General features: G+C 33.5%; 1 protein-coding gene across 7 annotated transcripts in view; it reads right to left on the bottom strand.

Moving 5' to 3' along the window:
• Nucleotides 1–531: 531 nt before the first annotated feature.
• The window catches only part of ZNF280D (zinc finger protein 280D), a 102523-nt gene continuing 80296 nt past the window's right edge, over nt 532–22758 (bottom strand). For 3 of the 7 annotated variants that reach the window (XM_054451084.2, XM_054451081.2, XM_054451082.2), the window contains 4 exons: nt 17137–17263; nt 13781–13826; nt 5561–5616; nt 532–2472 (listed from right to left, as the gene is read on the bottom strand). In XM_054451084.2, the coding sequence (XP_054307059.1) occupies nt 1848–2472; nt 5561–5616; nt 13781–13826; nt 17137–17263 (854 nt within the window). In that variant the 3' untranslated portion in view covers nt 532–1847. Of the gene's footprint in view, nt 2473–5560; nt 5617–13780; nt 16778–17136; nt 17264–22758 lie in introns of those variants that run through there. The other 4 variants (XM_054451080.2, XM_063652645.1, XM_063652649.1 and 1 more) reach the window with 3 other exon arrangements.

Raw genomic sequence — 22758 nt, forward strand, 5'->3', positions numbered from 1 at the left:
GTGATAATGTGGCAACAGACTGAATGAGACTCACAAAGTGGTCCTTATAGAGACAGGCATTTTTCCTAACCCTGCTCTTCTAAGGTTTATATTATTCCAAAAATCTTCCATGATACAGAATTACATTTTAACAAGATGAAGGATGACAGCTAACGGCTCCTTCTCTCCCTATCTTTTCTTGGGAGCAGGAAAGATAAAAATATTAGCTCTCCTCCCCAAAATACTCAAAATAATTCATAATATATTTTGCCTATTTAGCCTCTTTAAATTGTTGAGCAGATAGAAATGTATAATATTAAATTCTATTTCTCTTGAAGTAAAAGAATTTATAAAGCAAATCTATTCTCACAAATATTACCAATATTGTCCCCTGTACTTTAAGTCCTAATTTAAAATAATGTATCAGCAGTTAAAGAATGTAGAATGGAATCCTCACTACTAACACTGATATTAAATTTCTTGAACAAGTATATAATTTCTAAAGGCACCAAAGGTAATCTGAATCAAGCAGTGATTGGAAAAATAGAATTATTCGGGGACAGATTTTTATTGCAAATATTTACTCAAAAACTACTATATACAGCAGAGTTTTAATCGCCATTTAAAACATTGAACATTCAGTGAAACAAAATTTAAGAATCCAAAGCACATTTTAAGAAGTAAAAATGAAGCATTTTAAATAAAAGTTTATTAGTATTTCAAAGCAAACTACGGTTCTTCATATTATTCATTTCTATATCTATTATATTCTAGATGATAAAAAAACTGAAAAATCAATTTAGCAGCCATCTTATAGATAAATTAGGCTAAATTTCCAAAACCAGTTCTTTTACATCACTGTTTTAGGTCCCATTTGAAGTTTTTATTTTACAATTACAGAAAAGTCACTTAAACATGGCTGAATACATGCCAAGACATGTTTTCAGTTTACTGCTTTACAATATCTATATTATACCATACTTTGGTTTGGCTTCCAGACCATTTTTATGGGCCTATTTCTAAAGAAGATCATTAAAACAATATTAAAAGCATAATAGCTACAGGAGTTTCAACAATGGGTTTCTACTTTACATTAATACAACTAATACATCAAAGAATTTCTACACAGCTTACACACTGACAAAAAGCACAAATATAAATTTATATCTTAATAATTCCACTTTCACTGAAAGTTTAATTAAGGTAAGCTTACAGCCTGGCAGGCTAACACTTGTATGGAGGTACAAAGATTCAAATATTCTGTTTACATGCGTCTGACTGGAATGTTATATTAAATCCAAAATTAAGTTTATGTTCTTCCAAATTCTCATTAGATCAGTTTAGTACTCTAAGCATGCTCCATTTACCAGCATCATCCTCATAAATAAAGCCTTCGTTAACAATGCTAATCAGCCATTGTTTTACATCCATTACTCCCCAAAAGTACATGGTTTCCAAATCCCTTCCTCTCAGTTAACTGAAAAGGATATACAGGTAATAAAGATTTTTAGCTTACGATTGATGGAAGTTTGAAAGGCTTTATAAATATTACTAATATCATCAATTCATGTCAGCAAGCAAATCCCATTTCCTTGAAAACCATTAAATGAGACCTTTCCACTGCAAATTTAATTATCATTAAAATCCTGTTCGTGTTTTTAAAAACTTTTTGGGAATCCCTACTAATCATGCTATTATTGGTGAATTGATTTGTTTGATAACATAGGTTGAACATACAGGTAAAGTGTATGTGTGACCTCCCTTACATATTTCCATTTCTGAACCTACAACAGCACCACTGAGCTCACCTGATAGCACTGTTCCAAATGCCCTTATCGTTGGTACACTGAAACTTAAAATGACTAATTTCAACTTCTTTCTTTTTCATCTTCCAGGTCTACTGTTGCCTCTGTTGTGCTAGGGTTATTTCCTCCAGGAATGTCATCTGTTTGATGAGACACTACTTCATCAGTCTTGGCTGAAGAATCACCACTACCTTTCTGAAGAATCTCTGTGGCTTCATACTCAAGTACCTCGGATGGAGTCAGAGGTTCCAAATGAATACTGCCTTGCTCGCTAACATCAGAACTAACAGATTCAGGTTCATCTCTTTTTCTCAAAAACTGATCAATGCTTACATTATCTGATGCTAATCGCAAATCCTTAATATTCTTTGAAGAAAATCTGGCTTCACTGGAGTTGTGATCTTTAATCTGATCAGATAAGATTATGTTTTCTGAACTTTGGCACATCTTCAACTCCATTTCCTGACAAATGTGTTGTATTTGTTTCTTCTTTTCCACTTTATCTGCACCAATATTTGAATCACAACTGAAGATGTTTTTTGAGCCAGTTTCCTGGTCTGCAAGACAGGTTTCATTTTCCTTATCTGAAACCGTTATGCTTTCTTCACTTTTTGTTGTTGATGAGCCTTCAAATGAATTTGCATTACATCCATTTTTTTCTTCTGAAGAAGCAGCTTTATCTTGTTTACTGAAAAATAAAGTCATTTATTATGTATTTCTTCAGAAAGCAATGTTTTTGAACACTATCAAAATAAAGACATGCTCTAAAAAATAAAAAGTCAAGGTACATTTGCCCACCAAAAAGGAAAACAAGTCCAAGTTCCCAATCCTTGCTATGGCAGTAAAATTTAGAAGGAGGCCGTTTTCTTAGGCAAGATTCTGAGAAACTCTGGAATCACATACTAAAAGATGTCTATCAACTAGTTTTAGTCCTGGCTGTCATTATTTTCATCTGTTCATATCTCTTGCCTGTTTCTAGTTCAAATTTACGTATTTTTATTAACTTGTAAAAGTACCTAAAAAAAAAAAAATTTGGAAAAAAATCTATTTTTTTTATGTTTTTTTTTTTTGTTTTTTTTTTGAGACAGGGTCTTGCTCTGTCACCCAGACAGGAACACAGTGGTGCAAATGTCTCACTGCAGCTTTGACCTCCTGGGCTCAAGCAATCCTCCCACCTCAGCCTCCCAAGTAGCTAGGAATATTGGCGCACACCACCAAGCCCAGCTATTTTTTTTTATTTTTCATAGAGACAATGTCTTGCCATGTTGCCCAGGCTGGTCTCCTGCGCTCAAGCAATCCTCTTGCCTTGGCTCCCAAAGGGCTGGGATTACAGGTGTGAGCCACCATGCCCAGTCTCCTTTACGATTTAAATAGCTTCTTATGTTTAGAATGTCTTTCCATACATAAAATCAGATAAGCATTCAAACATATTTCTCTAATTTTTAATAGCCCAATTTAAAAAAAATAAACACATGCCTGAAAAACTATATGTAAATATATAACATACATACACATCTGAGAGTGTGTGCATGTTTGTACACATATATATGTGTGTGCTTCTGTGTGTTTATTCTGGCCCTGATGTGTTAACAGAAACTATCTAGTGAATCACAAAATATGAGAAACAAGATTTCTAAGAAGATCACCAGTCCATTATCTAGATCTAACTAAGGATGCTTATTTTATGAAAATAAATTTAATGATTACATATACCTTATTTCTTACACTTAATCTGACATTTAGACATATTCCAATGAATTGCACAAATATCCTAGCAACATTTCCAAAAGATAATTTATTATTTACTAAATTATTATTTATATAAGGCTATTTCTCTGCTATTTGTTTTGTTCTACTGATTTGTCTTTAGACTATTCCTAAACCAGTAGCACCCAGTTTCAACAATTATTGAGTAACAATATACTTTAGAACTAAACAAATCACCTACAATCTACAACTCTTCCCGATAAATTTCATACTTTTAAAATGTAAAAGATACTTATCAAGGATGCTCATTAAAACAACATTTAAAATAGTGAATACAAAAAATCTAATATCTTTTTATCTTTTTTTTTGTTTTTTTGGGACAGTCTCACTGTGACGCCCAGGGTGGAGTGCAGTGGCATGATCTCGGCTCACTGCAACCTCTGCCTCCCGGATTCAAGTGATTCTCCTGCCTCAGCCTCCCGAGTAGCTGGGATTACAGGCACGTGCCACCAAGCCCGGCTAATTTTTATATTTTTAGTAGAGACGGGGTTTCACCATGTTGGTCAGGCTGGTCTCGAACTCCTGACCTCGTGATCCACCTGCCTCGGCCTCCCAAAGTGCTGGGATCACAGGCATGAGCCACAGCACCCAACCAAAAACCTAGTATGTTATCCAACAAGAAAGGAATGATTAAATACATTATGGTATCAATAGTGAGAAAAATATAAATCTTTTTTTAAGTTTGTCAGTTTCCGAAACAAATCCCATGTTTATTAAATTCGTAATTTAATTTGTAAAATAGTCTATCATGTAGTTAATATATTATTTTTTATCATGGAAAATTTTGCTTTTCTTCATTTGGATCCTGCCCATTTCTCTCTATATATATAGATATAGATATTTTTAAGGCTAGTCAAGTGAATCAGTGGGAGTGGAGAAGGAACAAAGAACTCTGCAACTGGCTGTGATCAATTATTTGTATCATTTTTGTTACATTATGATTGAGTGAGTTTGTTCACTATATTTTGTAATCATACGTTAGTGGTAGATTAGAAAGATTCTGATTTTTATACCAGGTTACTTTAATCAATACTCTCATTAATTGAATCACTTAACTCATTTTTTGGATCTTAACTGGTCAATTACATATGGAAAAAATTATTATTTTTTTCCTCATTTCAAATTTGTATAATTCTTAGTTTTGTTCAGATCATAATGCACTAACTACAATTTACAGAAAATGTTAAATAATACAGAGATGACTAGTCCACATTTTCTAACTCCTTAGTTGATTTTTTGTTAACATTCACCCAAGAACTTACAAAAAATTCAAGGTGAAGAAAGGGCGAGATAACTTTACTATTGAAGTATAAGAAACACCTTCATAGGAACTTAATCCATAACTTGCTTTTAGGGACAAAAAATTAATCTCAACAGACTAACAGGCAACCTACAGTAAAATATACAGCATACAGATATAAATGGGTGAAATTACTTAAAAGGCAAAATAAAATTACCCTTCTTTGGAATAAAATTCTAATTGGAATGTTCAGATTCTCTTCTGCTAAAAGACTGTGAAACAGCTTGTGTTCTTTAACATTCTACCAAAGTATGAAAATTTTAAAAGCCAATCCCTGAATTTTGAAACTATTGTGATCCTACCATATAAGTAGTCTTATAGCTTTTTGAAAATACTTTAAAAAAATCTTAAGATTACCTATTTGCAATAACTGTTCCTGTCCAGTAACACGTAGCATCTTGTAAATGTTTTCATTTAATAGGGGCAAAGAAAATCTGCCAACATTTTACTCGCTAGTAAGTAGTTTTTCAAAAATTTAACAACATAAAATATACTCTATATGTTTAAAAGATTTAAAAACAAAGGATATAGAGAATATTTTTCTTGGATTAAAGTTTTTAAGTTTTATTTTAATTAAGAGCCATTACAGAAAATAGCACTATATACAAAAATTTAAATAGTCCTTTGCCAGTTAACTGTGAAATAATGCAGCTCAAGTGTTATTTTGTATACTTGAATTTTATGAAATTCAGTTTTTCCTTATATTTACCTTTCAGAATTTGATGTTTCTGTTTCTCTTTCAGCCATGTTAGGTCTTGCAATTTCCTGAAATAATTAATAATACTTTTCTTTTACATTCACAGTTAATCTTAAAGAAAACTATTTTTATTATACTAAACTCTCTGGATAAAAGAAACAAGTGTGCAACTTAATATAACAAAGAAATAGAAAAATAAATTATTAAATATAAAATGTAATTAGAATACTCCACAATTATATGCAGGTTTTAAAAATGTTTTTAAACCTATAAAAGTTTCAGTGTACCAAAAGTTTCTGATTCAAGGTAAAAAAGCATTTACCCACTCATGTCAATATCTGCTTTTCGTAACCTCTATTTCAAATGTGGCTCATAATTACAATTACTTAAATAGAAAACTAGTAAAACACAACTTGAATTTGAATAACAAGATGCATCCATAGTATTTTATATAAATATATTAAGCACAGATATTTAGATAAAACATTTCTGAATTTATGATTTCATATTGAGTCACGGTAACCCTTCCACTGTCAAACCAAAAACATGAAACAGTACACAAAGTAAGAAATATTGTACTTATTTCAAATGTTTTACAGGGAAGAAAGAAAAGTGTAAAACCACAGTAAACCATAGGCCAACCTAACAACTTGTAACAATTACCAGCTATGGAGTACATATGATGCATGAAGCAGTATATTAAGAACTTTACATTCACTATCTCATTTAATCTACATATTAGATTTTATAAACACTATTTTAATACATGAGAAATAAGACTTGAGTGGGAACCCAAGGCAATACCACAATAACTGGTAAAGAACCAAGGCAATACCACAATAAGTAGTACAGATTCAAATCTATATCTACCTCTTAACCACTATGGTAGATGTACTCAAGCCTGTGAAATTGATAATGGTGTATTAATCACACACACTCATCTACTCACCATCTCAAAACCCTGCTAAAACAAGGGCAAAGAAATAAAATATTTTTACTCATAAAGATGAAGAAAACACCAAAGTATACTAATTGCTAAACAGATTTCACCAAATGTTTAGAAATAGGAAAGTCATTGGAAGAGTGGCTACTGATTTAAGCAGTATGGAGGAAGTTACAATCAATGTCTGCAGTGGAGGAGTGCAAGGAGAAGAGATCAATTTGCCCAGAGAACCAAAAACACCTGGTATTTGCAGGTGGTCAGTCTACTATTTAGTACATAAAAACAAAGCATTGCTGGGAAATCTAAATGCTCCTTCCCCGCAACTTACACAACAGGCACTTATCCCTTCCCTTACCAAAGAGGCTAAAACTTAACTTCCTTCCTTCCCTTTTTTTTTTTTTTTTTTGACAGAGTCTAGCTCTGTCACCTAGGATGGAGTGCAGTGGTATGATCTCAGCTCACTACAACCTCCCACCTCCCAGGTTCAAGCGATTCTCCTGTCTCAGGTCCCTGAGTAGCTGGGATTACAGGTACCCACCACCATGCCCGGCTAATTTTTGTATTTTTAGTAGAGATGGGGTTTCACCATGTTAGCCAAGCTGGTCTCAAACTCCTGACCTCAGGTGATCCACCCACCTCGGCCTCCCAAAGTGCTGGGATTACAGGCATGTTCCACCATGCCCAGCTAATTTTTTTTATTTTTAGTAGAGATGGGGTTTCACCATGTTTGTCAGTCTGGTTGTGAATTCCTGACCTCAAATGATCTGCCCACCTCGGCCTCCCAAAGTGCTGGGATTACAGGAGTGAGCCACCGTGCCCAGCCTAAAAGTTAACTTTCTGAAGTAGAGATAGTCTAGACTTATGAACACCAGGAAAAGCAAAAGGCAGGCATGAGATACTGAGAAAACAAAGTTTTAGTAAAAGTCCACGTACTTAACAATCCCTCTCCCTGCCTGGCTTCCAGAATGCCAACAGCCAGAGAACTCACTCCCCAACCTAGCACCCTCAGCTAGAAGCTAGATTTCTCTCTGGAGAAAATGATCAACCCCAAAGAAAAAATATTCCAGAATGAATTTTATTTTTTTAAGAGACAAGATCTCACTCTGTCACCAAGGCTGGAATGTAGTGGCACGATCATAGCTCAACTGCAACCTCGAACTCCTGAGCTCAAGCAATCCTCTCACCTCAGTCTCCTGAGTAGCTAGGACTACACAGTATGTGTTCACCATGACTGGCTAGTTAAAAACATTTTTTTTTTGTAGAGACGAAGTCTCCAGTGTTGCCCAGGCTGGTCTCAAACTCCTAGCCTCAAGGGATCCTCCTGCATTAGCTTCCCAAAGTGTTGGGATTACAGACATGAGCCACCACACCTGGCCTCTCCATAATGATGTTGAGACCATCCTCCTCAACAAAGAATCAGTCAGTTCAGCACCTAATTTTCCCACACTGAAGTCTACGCAATTTTCATGCAGATTGCGCACACAGTACAGTGGACAAATCCAGAGGGCAACACATTGTAATTCATATCATCCGTTCCCAAAGTATGATATATGGACACCTGGGGAATCCAAGCCACTTTCAGGAGGCATCTGAAGTCACAACTCTTGGCATACAAACAGTAGTGTGTAAAAATGGTGGCAAATTAATATAAATCAAGGCAGTAGCACCAAACCCAACGTGTACTAGTAGTCATTGCATTCTTCACCACCATACACATTGTATTCTTCACACCACATCGAGACAAATTCAAAAAAAAAACTTTATTAAATCTCAATCTTTGAGCTCATATCTTTTTAATATTTTGTGTGACAAAATGCAAAGAAAGTATGCATAAGACACAACCATTGCCTACTGAAAATATTTGAGTCTGTGATTGAGTTGTGAGTTGTACTTAACCACATTTTTTTCATAGAACAGGATCATTTTTATTTTAAAGAATGACTGTCAAACTATGAATATTTAGACTTGAGTTTCAGTAGATTTTTTCTTTTTGAAAAATTAACAAAGTGACCCTGTCATATCAAGGAAAACAACTGACAGTATTCATTTCCAGTAATAAAATCAAGCAAAAACTCCTACCCACCGCTGATTAGATTAATGCTAATATTTACTGTGAGTGCTTGATATTATATAATGAAATATTTCAACATTTGGAAGATCCAGGGCACTTAGAGGGCCAATATGTTCCAAATGACCAATGCATGACATTACAAAATTAGGCATGGATAAAAGATCCATTCAAAATGTAAAACAGACAAACAGATTTTGATGTAACAAAGCAAAAAAAGTCAGTGATATGGAGTTAGATTCCACAGTGCAACAAGCAAGAAAACTTCCACTTTTGGTGTAGTATCAAAGGAGAATAATCACAATTATTGGAAAAGATTATTAAAGTACTGGGTGAGGCTGGGTATTCTTCATACATTTCAACCAAAAGAATATATCACAACAGATTGGATTCAGAAACATGAGAATCCAATTTTTTTCTACTAAGCTTGACATTAAAGAAATATGCAAAAGTGTAAAATCAAGCCATTCTTTCTCACTAAATTTCTGTTGCTTTGGAAAATAGTTATTTTTCAGAAAAAATGTTATTTATGTTAACATATATTTATTATTTTTATTTTTGACAATAGTTTTTAAATATCATTATTTCAATTTCTAATATGGTAAACATCAGTAATTTTTGAGACTACAAAGGATATATTTAAATAGTATCCGCAGGAGTTCTGCAGTGTTCAACCTGAATGGCTATGCAAGATAGCCCTGTCTCCATTCAAACACATACGGTTTTCAATGATTATTTTAGCCTCATTCTTTAATTATGTATGGGCGGGTAAGGATCACCACACAACAAAATATACACCTTAACATGAAAAGTACCAAAATAAACAAAAAGGAATAAAGAAAGGGGCTTGCAGACATCAGATACATTGCTGGGTACAAAAGAAAAAAGTATATATAAAATATTTAATATCTCCAAAGAGGTATATGTTATTATATCCATTAAACAGTAACAAAAACTGTAAAAAAGAGAACTAAAGAACAAATAAAAAGTTACAGAGCTCTTCAAAATTACAAATATGGCAACTAAAATAAGTAATTAAGTTAAGAAAATTATTTAAAAAGATTGAAACAAAAAAACAAAAAGATAAAAGGCCAGAAAGAACATAACATACAATTAAATGAGCTAAAAAAAAAAAAAAAAAAAAAGAGTTGATGCAGGAGGCTCAATGTCAGAACAATAGGAGTTTCTTAAAAATAGGAGAACACAGAAAATAAAAGCTAGCATTTACCACAGAAATAAAACAAGAAAACTTCTCCCAAACAGAAATCTCCAAACTCCAAAGGTTTGTCAGATGCCTCATGCAATGAATGAAAAAAGGATGGGTGAACATATCATGCAATTTCAAAACACCAGTGACAGAGATAATCACTAAAGTTTCCAAAAAGAAGAAAAGTAACCTAAATACCAAGAAACTGGAGCAAGACATGCATTAGACTTAATACAAATACTGGATATAAGAAGACAGTAAAAACAACATTTTAAAAACTGCATGGGAATTGTTTTTATGTACTTCAGCCAAACTATCATTTGTATATTTTTAGATATGCAAAAACTGAAAAAAGATGCACACCTTCTGAGGAAGCTAGTAGAGGACACAATTCATCAAAATGATGAGTAAGCCAAGAAATGAGGACTAATTCATGGTTCAGCAAACAGGACATCCAATACAAGAGAGTGGCAAAGGATAATCTTGACATAACAGAACTAAGCACAGGCTTAGAGAGCAACTAGTTGAAGTTGAGGCAGGAAGTCCGGGAGGAGATCTTCAGACCCCTTCACTCCCCAACAATTTTTTTTTTATGTGTGTGAACACTGGAAAAACTATTTCCAAATATTAGAGACAGAAATTGCAACATTAGAAAAAAATACAGCATTAGGTGCACAGAAAACTAAACAAACGAGTAAAAAAGATACACATTTTTAACTCCAGAAAAATAACATAAGGTATAGAAAAGGAAAAGAAATCCAAATGTCCAACAATGATAGACTGGATTAAGAAAATGTGGCACATATACACCCATGGAATACTATGCAGCCATAAATAATGATGAGTTCATGTCCTTTGTAGGGACATGGATGAAATTGGAAATCATCATTCTCAGTAAACTATCGCAAGAACAAAAAACCAAACACTGCATATTCTCACTCATAGGTGAGAACTGAACAATGAGAACACATGGACACAGGAAGGGGAATATCACACTCTGGGGACTGTTGTGCGGTGGGGGGAGTGGGGAGGGATAGCACTGGGAGATATACCTAATGCTAGATGACAAATTGGTGGGTGCAGCGCACCAGCATGGCATATGTATACATATGTAAATAACCTGCACATTGTGCACATGTACCCTAAAACTTCAAGTATAATAATAATAAAAAATTAAATTAAATTAAATTTAAAAAAAAGAAATCATGGGGTACTTTCTGGCTCAGCATAACAGTCTCAAAAATTTTGATGTAACTATTCTGCAATCAGTGCTATACCAAGGCATATTGAAGCCTGAGGCAAAAGAAAAAATGAATGCCCCTATAAGTTTTGCTTTGTGTGTGATGTGTTTTTGTTTTGTTTTTTGTTTTTAGCAACAGGGTCTCATTTTGTTTCCCAGGCTGGTCTCTAACTCCTAGACTTAAGCAATCCTCCCACCTCTGTCTCCAAAGTGATGGGATTACAGGTGTGTGCCATTGTGCCCAGCCTGTTTTTGTGTATTTAAAAATTTTTTTTTCTAGAATGTTAGTCAGAAAAATATTGAAAAATTTAAAAGTAGGAGAATTAAACTCACATTAGCTTAAACTTAAAGATTTTGCTTATGCCAAACAGTATTATTTTATTCTCCTGGCTAATGGAAGCAAATGCATCAACAGTACATTTTCAAATCTAATTCTTTTCTTATTTTGTTTTCAAATGAGCAAACTGTCATGTACAATTTCTCTTGAACAAGTGACAATCATAAAAAAAGTTATATTAACTTCAGTTTACAGTTAAGCTTCATTTGCAGGATTCCACTGTGGCTGGAATTGTTTAAAATTTTTTAATACCATTTCCAAATCTGTTTAAGACTGCACTAAGCAAAATATGTTAAGAAGGTTTAGAAGACCCAAACACAAACTTGATTGTATGTTACTGATATCAAATGCTGCTTTAAACTATTTCATATAGAATTTCTATAGAATTTAAATCGTCAGAATATTTAAGTGCAAACTTAGTGGCTCGTCTTTGTAAATCAGATATATTTATACAAAACAACTTTTCTCCAGTTTAGAAATTCTAAATCTGAAAACATTTCACTGAATTTTTTATATATCTATATAAAATATGAAATTAGGGCATTTATAATCTTAATTTCTATTTAATAAGCACTGCCCTCATAATTATCAATACTCTTCACCCAGTGACTCATGCATTTCTCATTTGTTTACTTTTTTCATTTATTTTAAAATTTGAGAAGAATATGTGTATCTCTTGCTCAAGTTTTATGTTCATCAAATACACTTTCAAAATTACCTTCAATTGTTGTAAGCAAAGGGATAGACCTTTTATTAAGTGTGTAGCTTTATATGTAGTCATGTTTACTGATTGTAAAGCTTTAGCTTCTTCCACTTGGCTCAAAATATCCATACAGATAATCTGCATAACACTTTGTAATCTATTTGTACCAATATGCTTTCAATTTCAGCATAATGTATTTTGTCATTTGATATTATATCTTTTAATATTTGATAATCATCTTTAATTTGTGTGCAAAGTGTCTCAACTGCATTTATCTTGATGCCCATAAGGTAACTATATGTGATTTTAATGTCATTTTTAGACCAGACAAGAATATCCCATTTGCTCACTGAATTCCCCTACCCCTAAAATATATATCCTTTGTACAATACTAAAAAAGTTGATCATATTTAAATTCACAGAATGCAGCATTTTCTCCTGTTAAATTATGATGAGTTAAACAAGGAACAAATTTGGCATAATTATTTTGGGGGCAAACAGTGGCTTGTATACCCCTGTATAAACCCGAAACATTTGCTCCATTATATCCCTGGCCAGAATTTTTAATGTAAATGTGATAAACAGAAATGAAGACTACATAAAGAAATGAAGAGCATAGGAAATGGTAAAAATAAAGGTAAATATAAAGCTAATTTTAAAGTTTTTAATTGCCCTAAAAAAAACTGTCTAAAGTAAAAACTGTAATACTGCATTCTGTGTATTTACAACATATTTAAAATTAAAATATACAATAAGAATAGAAAAAACACACAAATTGTCAATATCATGAATGAGAGGGGATATCACTGCAGATTCCAAAGATTACAAAGACAATAAGGGATACTATAAGCAACTTTCTCAATATACATAAGATTAGAGTTCAACATATTAGGTAAAACGAACCCATTCCTCAAAAAAACTACAAACTACCAAAACTCCCTCGAGAAGAAATAGATTAAAAAATTAAAAAACCTGCATCTGTTAAAGAAATTTGTCGTTAAAAAATTTTTAAACAAAAGAAAACTTTCTATGGTACAAAAGAAAGCTGCTTGGAAGAAGGCTGATACTTCTGCCTGGGTTTCAGTTATATTATGCACCATTCAAGACAAAGTATTCAAAAGATAAATGCCAAATCTACCTCACTTCATTACACTCAGAAAGAGGCAAACAATCATTAAGTAATATCAACATAAATTGACATCAAGAAAGCAAGTAGTTGAGCAAAACTATTTCCACACACATCTATTAGACTGTCCGGTAAATAACATTTATATGATAATTCTGAGTTTTGCATTCAGAGTACTTGTTTAAAACATATTTAAGATACATTCAAAATATTTCTATTTTAAAAATTAGTTTAACCTTTTGACAGTTAAAATATCCCAGAAAATTAAACCTGGAAAGACTAATTTTTCCAGTGTGCCAAGTGATTGAGGTTTTACTGATTTGGGGATTTTTAATTCATAAATTTATCTCCATTACTCACTAGTTGAACTAAATAACAGGCAAGTGAAATATAAGATGTCTTTGTCAAAACAAGAACACCTTAAAATTTTACTTCGGGCTAGATATTTTTATATGTAAGGAAAATTTTAAATCTCGATTTTTTTCTTCCTCACAACATCCCAAATATTGTTGATGTATGCATGCTGAAATTGAAAAAAATTTTTATATCATACCAATAATACTTTCAAATGTATAAACCTTTAAGGTATAAAGTAAAACAAACTTTACCTTAGACACAGGTTCTTGTTCCTTTGTGGGAGCTTCTTTTTTTAATCTTGAAAACAAGATAAGTATTGAATATTTTATTTTATATGTACGATGGTAAAATATGAAACAGTTCTTTCTCTGCCAGCCTAAAATAATTAAAATGTAGATCGAAACTAATGTACATTTTATACTTTAATAGTAAATTGACCTCTGTAAATGTTTTAAGGTAAAAGTTAAATGTATGAGACTAAATAGTAGATTCAATAAATGTGCTAAATCAATAAAGACATTTATTTCCTTGTTCTCTAAAAACAAGGGCATTTAAGAAATGTTCTCTTTGCTAAGTACAATTTAAAATAAAAGACATACACATTAGTAAAACAAGAATTACTCTTTAAAAATTAAAAGCAGGTTATATGCTTATATAAGTAATATGCCTCAGTATTTACGATTACAGGACTTAAAAAGTGAAAAAAGATAAATATTTTATCTATTGTGAAATTCAACATGATAATGCCGTTTACATATATATTATAGTCAACTTACTCTGGAGGCAGTAAAATCACAGAAGTAATTAGAATTTTGAGGAATATATTCTCTTTAAAACCTCCATAAGCACTGCTCAAATATTAAAACTTCTTGATTTCTAAAAATATTAATTATAACTTATTAAAACATTAACAAAGGTATATGCCATCCAGAAAATCTTGTAAAATAATCAATTTAATCTAAGAGCTAGCTTATCCAAAGGATCTTTGTTTTAGAAGCTGCAGAAATGACTAAATATTATTTGTGATATTATATATTAAACTCAATTTTAATCTGTGTAAGTAGGGTACCTACCTGATCTGAAATGTCATTAATCAAGAGTTAAGTTATACATAATTTTATGAAGGCTTAATAGCTATACCTAAGGAATAACATGTTTAACATAAGCAGCAACTATATTATCTTAAATTTCATTGACCAAAAAAAAGATATCTAATAGGATAGAAATGTCAACCATCCTAAAAGCTACTCTCACGGCTAATCAATGAAACAGAGTTGGCAAAACCCTCCTTCTTCATCCATCCTTTGAGGGCATATTTGAAAAATTAGGGCTATAAATGTTTATACTTTGTTAAATATTAATAATTAACTGTATGAAATTACTTATCTGTACTTTAGCTATTAGGCAAAACTGCTACTTAAAATAGATTATGTCCTTTGTAAAACCACTATATTGGCAGTGCACTACAATAATTTACAACCAACTTGTTAAGCCAATTGAAATGAATAAAACTTGCACAAAAAATTGACAAAAGACACAAACGTCAATCATTTTGGGGGTTAAAGATTTTGTAATTGTCTCAAGTATTTAATTGTGCACAATACTTATAAAGATGAGATCACATCAAGTATACAGTATAACTTCACTGCTTTAATGCAGTATAAAGGAAAATAAGTTTTAAGAATAAAATTAGTTATGAAGTAGTAAGAAAACATGAAACATTAGTCTAAAAAAGCAAAAAGCATGAAAAAGCAAATTAATGAAGTTTTGAAATAAATGTGTATATTACAACTCATTTTTATTTCTAAGCATTTAGTTATTTTAAATTCAGTTTGAAAAACAAATTGGTCACAGAACAATTTAAATATTTCATGAAAGATTTTTCTCCCTCAGCTCATCATTGTAAATGTTATAAAAGTAAGACCTTTTATATTCTTATAAAAGAAATATTACCATGCTAATCATTTTAGCATATGCCTATTATAATAAATTAATTGTATGCAGCTATTAAAATGAGCCCCGTTAAGTATGTTCATTATTGCTGGCATTTCAACAGAGGAAACACAGTCCTCTTGCTATCTCTGCAATGGAGGTTGGTGACAGAGGTTTTTATTACTCTTTATTGTACTGGCAGGAAACTGGTAGGTGAGAACAAAGTAAGTTATTGAAATAACTTGCATTAAGAGGCCTATGATTTCAATCTTGTTTTGTGCCTTTTACCATATTAGCACTCTCTTTAAGGAACAGAATCATAATAACTAGTGAACACATTTAGAAAAATAAATCTTAAAAATATTTAGAAAAGCACACAGTAAATTTTAAATTATAAAATGCATCACTAAAATGTACACTCAAATTTTGAACTACAAAAGTATACTTTAAGACTAATACTACTAACACATCATTAACACTTTTAGAAAAGAAAAATTTTCTTACCTATAATTCTTATTTACTAAAGAGACCTGCTGAAATAGTCATTATTTTAGACATTCAATTACTTTGGTAGAAGACAGGAAATTTGCTAAGCTCAAAGTTCTGAGCTAATGACCCACCATTAGATAATTATACTTTTCACCTGTGAATGTTACAATAATTTTTAATAGAAAAATACAGTGTAGTATTTATAGCAAACACTATTTAAAATTTCAATGCAAAGAGAACAGAATGACTGACTGGTGATCAATTTCAACATCATTAGTGATCAAGATTACAAGAAATAACTTTTCCCCTCTATGAAAACCTGCTGAAATAGATCTTTCTGATGTATTTCTACAGGACAAGCTTTTCCCTCTAAACACTAAAATGACCCTATTTGCATTTTTCTGCAGGTCTTAGGAGCAATCCATACAAAATTTTTGTTTTGTTTTGTAGACGGAGTTTCGTTCTTGTTGCCCAGGCTGGAGTGCAATGGCAAGATCTCGGCTCACTGCAACCTCTACCTCCCAGGTTCAAGCGATTCTCTTGTCTCAGCCTCCCCAGTAGCTGGGATTACAGGCACATGCCACCATGCCTGGCTAATTTTTGTATTTTTAGTAGACATGGGGTTTCATCATATTGGTCAGGCTGGTCTCGAACTCCTGACCTCAGGTGATCCACCCACCTTGGCCTTCCAAAGTGCTGGGATTACAGGCATGAGCCACCATGCCCAGCCAATCCATACAAAATTTAACATTCTGGCTCACCTCCAGTAGTATGTTCCTTTGAGGTTTCATTCACACTATAAACATACCATGGGGTGAGGGGAAGAACTGTAAGGGGAAAAATATTAAGATTCATTTCAGCTAGGCCACATTCTTTCTTTCTGATGACATTTAAAAGCCAAAAATTTCAATGCTGATGTTAGAAATGTAATCTTTAAGAATATTTGTAAGCATACTAAAAAAGTTGAAAAGAGGCTGTAAAGCAACCAGTAGTAAAGTCAGCCAGTAATCATGACCTTCCACTTAGCCCAGGCATGGTGGCACATGCCTGTAATCCCAGTGCTTTGGGAGGCCAAAATGGGAGGATTGCTTGAGACCAGGAGTTTGAGACCAGCCTGGGCAACATAGTGAGACCTCATCTCTACAAAAAAATTTTTAAAAAATTAGCCAGGCGTGGTTGTACATACCTGAGTCCCAGCTGAGTCTCAGGAGGCTGAGGCAGGAGAATTGCTTGAGCCCAGGACTCTGAGGCTGCAGTGAGCCATGACTGCACACTGCACTCCAGCCCTCTGGCTTGAGCAAAACAGCAAGACCCTGTCTCAAAAAAACAAACAAAAAACAAACAAACAAAAAACAGCAAAATAAAAAGACCATTCACTGAGACATTCAGGGACTAAATCTAATATAGTAATCATCAGACTAAGAAATAACAGTAAAATATCTACTCTACCATTTCTGATCATTTGTTCTGAGAATTATCAATATATTTATATGTGGAAAGGATGCCTGAGCAAAACATTTACCAGGTTGTACATATTTCAGGGATTGTACTAAGTGTTTCAGTCCAAAGTTAAAAAAGACTGTCTCTCCTCTCAAGGAGTTCACTGTGAAAAAAACACAATGAAGCAAATGTTTACATTATGAAAAGGTTTAGAAAAGACATCTTTGTTCAGAGACCTAAGCCACTATGAAAGGGAAAGAGGCAAGGAAGCAGTGAAGATACTACAGTGAACTTGGTTTTGCAAAAAGAGCAAGAATTACCAAAGCAGAGTAAGGAGATCCAAGGCAGAGAAAAAGCAAAGAAGTATGAAACAGAGAAAGTATGAAAAAGCAAAGAAGTATGAAACAAGATGACAATATGAGAATTGGTGGTCTCATATCACTGAAATATCAGGCACAAAGCAAAGTAGTCCAAGATGAAACTGAAAACATACAAGAGCCTCTTCAGGGAAGGTCTTGATTGCCATGCTAAAGTGTTCATGCTAAGAACTTTAATGCTAATAGGAAAGTATGACCAAATTTGTGCATCAGAAAGACAAAGGTCTGTATTGGTAGAAGACAAGCTGAGAGTCCAGTTAAGAGACAGTTAATGACTTTCTCAATTAAAACAGTAACAGTGTCAATGGAGAAAAGGTTGGTTTAGGGAGATGAGAACAAGTTAAAACCAAAAGAATATAAGTATACACTGGATAAAGGTAAATGTGGAGAACAAATATGACCCCCTCAAATGCCTGCCCTGGGTGGTAAGAGATTATTCATGATATGGAATTCAAAGGAGGGAGAAAGCATTCTTTGAGGGAAAAATAAATTCAGTTTTGGACATATTGGATTTGTGGTGCTTACAGAACACTCATATGGAAATATTTACCACTCAGACCTGCCTCTTGTGTATCTCATCCTTATACACAATTCCAACCACAACTTCTATTTATTTATTTATTTTATTTTTTTAAACAAGGTCTCACTCTGTTGCCCAAGCTGGAGTGCAGTGGTACGATCACGGCTCACTGTAACCTCCACATCCCAGGCTCCAGTGGTCCTCTCATCTCCATCTCCTGAGTAACTGGGATTACAGTCACACCACAACACTTGGCTAATTTTTATACTTTTTTGTAGAGATGGGGTTTCACCATGTTGCACAGGCTGGTCTCGAACTCTCGAGTACAAGTGACCCACCTGTCTTGGCCTCCCAAAGTGCTGAGATTACAGGTGTGAGCCACCACACCTGGCCACCAACCATCACTTCTCTTCACATAACTTCAAAATCAACATCCAGGGAATGACTCCTCGATTTTTAATACAATTTGTTATTTTTCAAACAGTTGACAATTCAGTTCAGAAACATCACAGTGTATTAGACTTGGGTCCTAAGAGATTATATTATTCAACTACCCCCATCTTGCAGATGAGAAAATCTGAGGCCTAAAAATGCTAAAGTTATAAAGCCATTAAGCAATAGAATGAGGATTAAATGTGTGGGTTCTACTTCAAATTTCCACTGCACTGCCTCAAGCCAATTCCTCTCCTGTGCACCAGGCTCCCTTATGATCATGCCAGGAAAACTGAAAACCTTAACTGATCTCTCTGCCTCTATGTTTTCCACTCTAAAACATGCTGAGTATCACTGCTAAATTAATCCCCCTAAAAGACCAATTTATACCATTCTTTGCTCAAATGTTGTATTGCCCAAACATCATTAGGGCAGTATTTCTATGAAGTTTGAGCAATAGAACATAGGATTGGGACAGTAAACTGGTATGCTAGATTACTGTCCCAATCCTATGATTGTGTCAGTTGCTGCCTACCCTTCTGCAGAAAGAGGGCCTTAACACTGAAGCTTAGTCCTCTCCAGTTTCTGGGCCAATCACAAACAAGGCAGGATGTACACCTGGAACTACAAGCAGAAGCAGAGAAGCAATAGAGGATACTACCGAGTAGTTTACTCTCTGAAGACAGACTGACAGAATTTAAATTGAGGCTCTCCACTTAACAGGTATGTGCGACCTTGGGCAAATTATTTAACATATCTGTATCTCAGTTGTCTCATCCATAAAATCAGACAGTAACAGCTCATATCTCACAAATATGTGACAATTAAATGAGTAAATAAATGCAAAACACTTAGAAGAGTGTCTGCCACACTGTATGTGCTCAGTAAATGTTAGTTATTACTGTCATGGGTATGGGTAGAGTATAGAATCAATCTTCTTGCTCAGAATCTGCTTGAGAGTATACAACAAATTTAGTATACCATCTAAATATCTCTACTCCCATGTTTCCACCTCACCCTCAACTCAGCAGACATTAATTTTGATTGCTGGTCTATTCTCCTTAGGACCAGTTCTATTTTTTCTAGTATGAAATGATCTGCTAATCTTAGAACACCAGGGTATGATTTGGCCATCTAAAGCTATTATAACAAAGGGCAGAAAAATCATTTTAGACAGACAGAAGAAAGAACTAGGTAAAGACAGAGAGACAAGAAATAAAAAAGACCAAAATATTCATGTGTAAAAATGTGAATAAAAAAAATAAGACTGTCAATGTAGGCAGAAGATTTTAATGACAGTCTAGGACTCTATTTTATTATTTTGGTTTGTTGGTAATATTGAATTATACCCTGGATATTTCATTTATAATCTATAAGCAACAACCCTCAGGAACCAGAGACTGAAAAAAATGGTGGTAACCTCAGAGTCACTGGTAGAGATTGGTACAGTTTGTCCTAAATGAAAGACTACACTAAAGTTTCATTTATTTTTCCATCTCACTGGGTCTCAAATTCTCCCTGCTTACCAGATATCAAAGGCAGAAGTCCAAATTGCCAGAAACCACCACATCTTGATGCACAGGTCCTACCTACTGACTTGCAATTACATACCAGGAGCAAATACATTAAGTCTATTTTGAAAAGGAAGAACTATTTTACAGTTCCTAAAGATCGGTTTGAGATATTAATGTCTATGATAGGATGACAGAATCTAGGGGCTACAATCCCGGTCACATTTCAAAAGTTTAAAGAAGGAAACAAGCCCAAAATGAACTCAATAGATCAGTTTGGTTTTTTTTTTTTTTTAATCTTGCTAAATAAATGAAATGAAGACTCCCGACAATTTTGAACACATAAGAGCTATAGAGTTATAATTTAGGATTATGACCAGAGCCAATAATTCCTCCAAGTAAGTTCAAAATTTCACAGGAAAATAATGGAATGAACCCTTACAGATCTTCAATGGTCACAGATTCAATGACAGTAAGTATCTCTTAACAGAAATAATATTTTAAAATATGAGATTTATAGAAAAAGGCTGCCATTCTGTTCCTAAGAGTTTACTTACTGCTTACATTTATGAAAGATAATTCATAACTTATTGGTTTGAGAATGGCAGAATAAAGTGCTATTTCACCTTGAGAATAGGTCCAGATTCTCTTCTGATACAGCATTTCACAAAAAAATCCCATAATGCAATATATACATGATATTAGTGGTTTAATTGATTATGAAATCAGTTGACTATAGGCCCTGTAAAAAATGTGGATTCAGTGTCTACATTTCTAATTCCCTTATTCTGTAATTGCTTTGGTGCTATAAACCATGTTTTATTCATATTTCCAACACCTGACACAGAATCTTGCACACATAAAAAGTAGGTATCAATGTTCAGTGACAAAGAATATATGGGAGGGTTATCTATATCATACTGTGAATGAGCCATGTAGTTACTACTGGTGCTAAGTATAAAGCTCATTAAATTAGGGGGATTTAATAAAGTATAATACACACATTAACCTCTGTAAAACACATTTTACATATTTCTAACATCTTCAAAACAAAGATATTTTCAACTCGATTTCACAGAAAAAGAAACTGAAGTAACTTTACCTTAAATAAAGTTAGTGAGGCAGCTAGGTCCTTTAACTCTAATATTTTGACTGTCAATGTCTTTCCCATTGTACTTTGCTTAGAACAAACAAGGATGTCACTCAGAGAACTAAATCAACTTTTAAAATCTCTTCAAATGGTGGCTTTTAGGATATTTGATTCAACAATAAAATAGGGAACCAGTTAAGTAGCCTAGTTTAGCAAACTTGAGTTATTATGTATTTACCACAGATTCTTACACTCTCAAGATCTGTTAGAGGAAATTATCATTCTATTCTCAACTTTTTGTCAAGAAAAAGAAACTTACAAAACTCAAACCTTTACTTCTATTTTGTTATAATTCATCCACCCAGGTAGATATACAAGAAAACAGAGGAGGGGAGAAATGGAGGTAAGGGAGAAACAGAAAAGAACAATTTCATGACTGAGTTTGACTTTGCCTGTTTCATGTCTTCACTCAAATGTCATCTCTCAGTGACCCCTCACTAAATTAAAGATGGCAGCCTTCCAACTCCTACCCCATACTCCTTTATCACCCTTCTCTGATTCATATTTCTCCATAGTATTGATCATCATCTAACATATTATATGTTTTATTTACTTTTATTGTCTTTCACAAATATAATGTAAGTTCCATAAGAGCAGAGATTACAGTCTATATTTCTAGCAACTAGGACAATGCCAGGCACAAAGTAGATGCTCAATAAATATTTGCTGAATAAATATATGATGCCCAAAGAGGCAAAGTGTTCTGCCAAAATGTGACAAAAATAGGGCAAGAATCTGAGCCTCTGTAGTTTAATAATTATTTTTCTAAGAATGGTGATGGACTCAAACTCAACCAATCACATCTTTTAATCAACAGTAACCAAAAAGCACATATGCATGAAATGGCTATCTGACCAGATGAATAAACTGGAATAAAATGATGGTAAGGAGGGATCAGACTCAAACTAAAACTCATTGGCACCAAACTGAAAATTCAACTAATTGCTTACAATAAGCAAACTTTGTACTGACTGCCAAGTGTTTTATTTGAACCTTTTTTTTTAAAATGAATTTACTGGTGAAAGAACTTTAAGAGTTCATACTTTAAGAAAATGAATGTGATACATACTATAAAAAATAGAAGTCTATGTAAGACCACAAAGCAGTACAGTCGTTCCCTGGTATTGGTAGAGGATTGCTTACAGAACCTGCCCCCACCCCACAGGTCGCCCCTACCTCCGCAAACCTCCACCAGGAATAACAAAATCCTCAGATGCTCAGATCACTTATACAATGCAAATGCTATGTAAATAGTTGTTATATTGTATTGTTTTTTATTTGTATTTTTATTATTGTATTGTTATTTGTTATTGTTTTTCCCCCCAAATATTTTCAATCCATGGTTGGCTGAATCTGCAGACACAAAACCCAAGGGTAT

Source organism: Pongo pygmaeus, chromosome 16, assembly GCF_028885625.2.
Source record: "Pongo pygmaeus isolate AG05252 chromosome 16, NHGRI_mPonPyg2-v2.0_pri, whole genome shotgun sequence".
Classification (NCBI taxonomy): domain Eukaryota; kingdom Metazoa; phylum Chordata; class Mammalia; order Primates; family Hominidae; genus Pongo; species Pongo pygmaeus.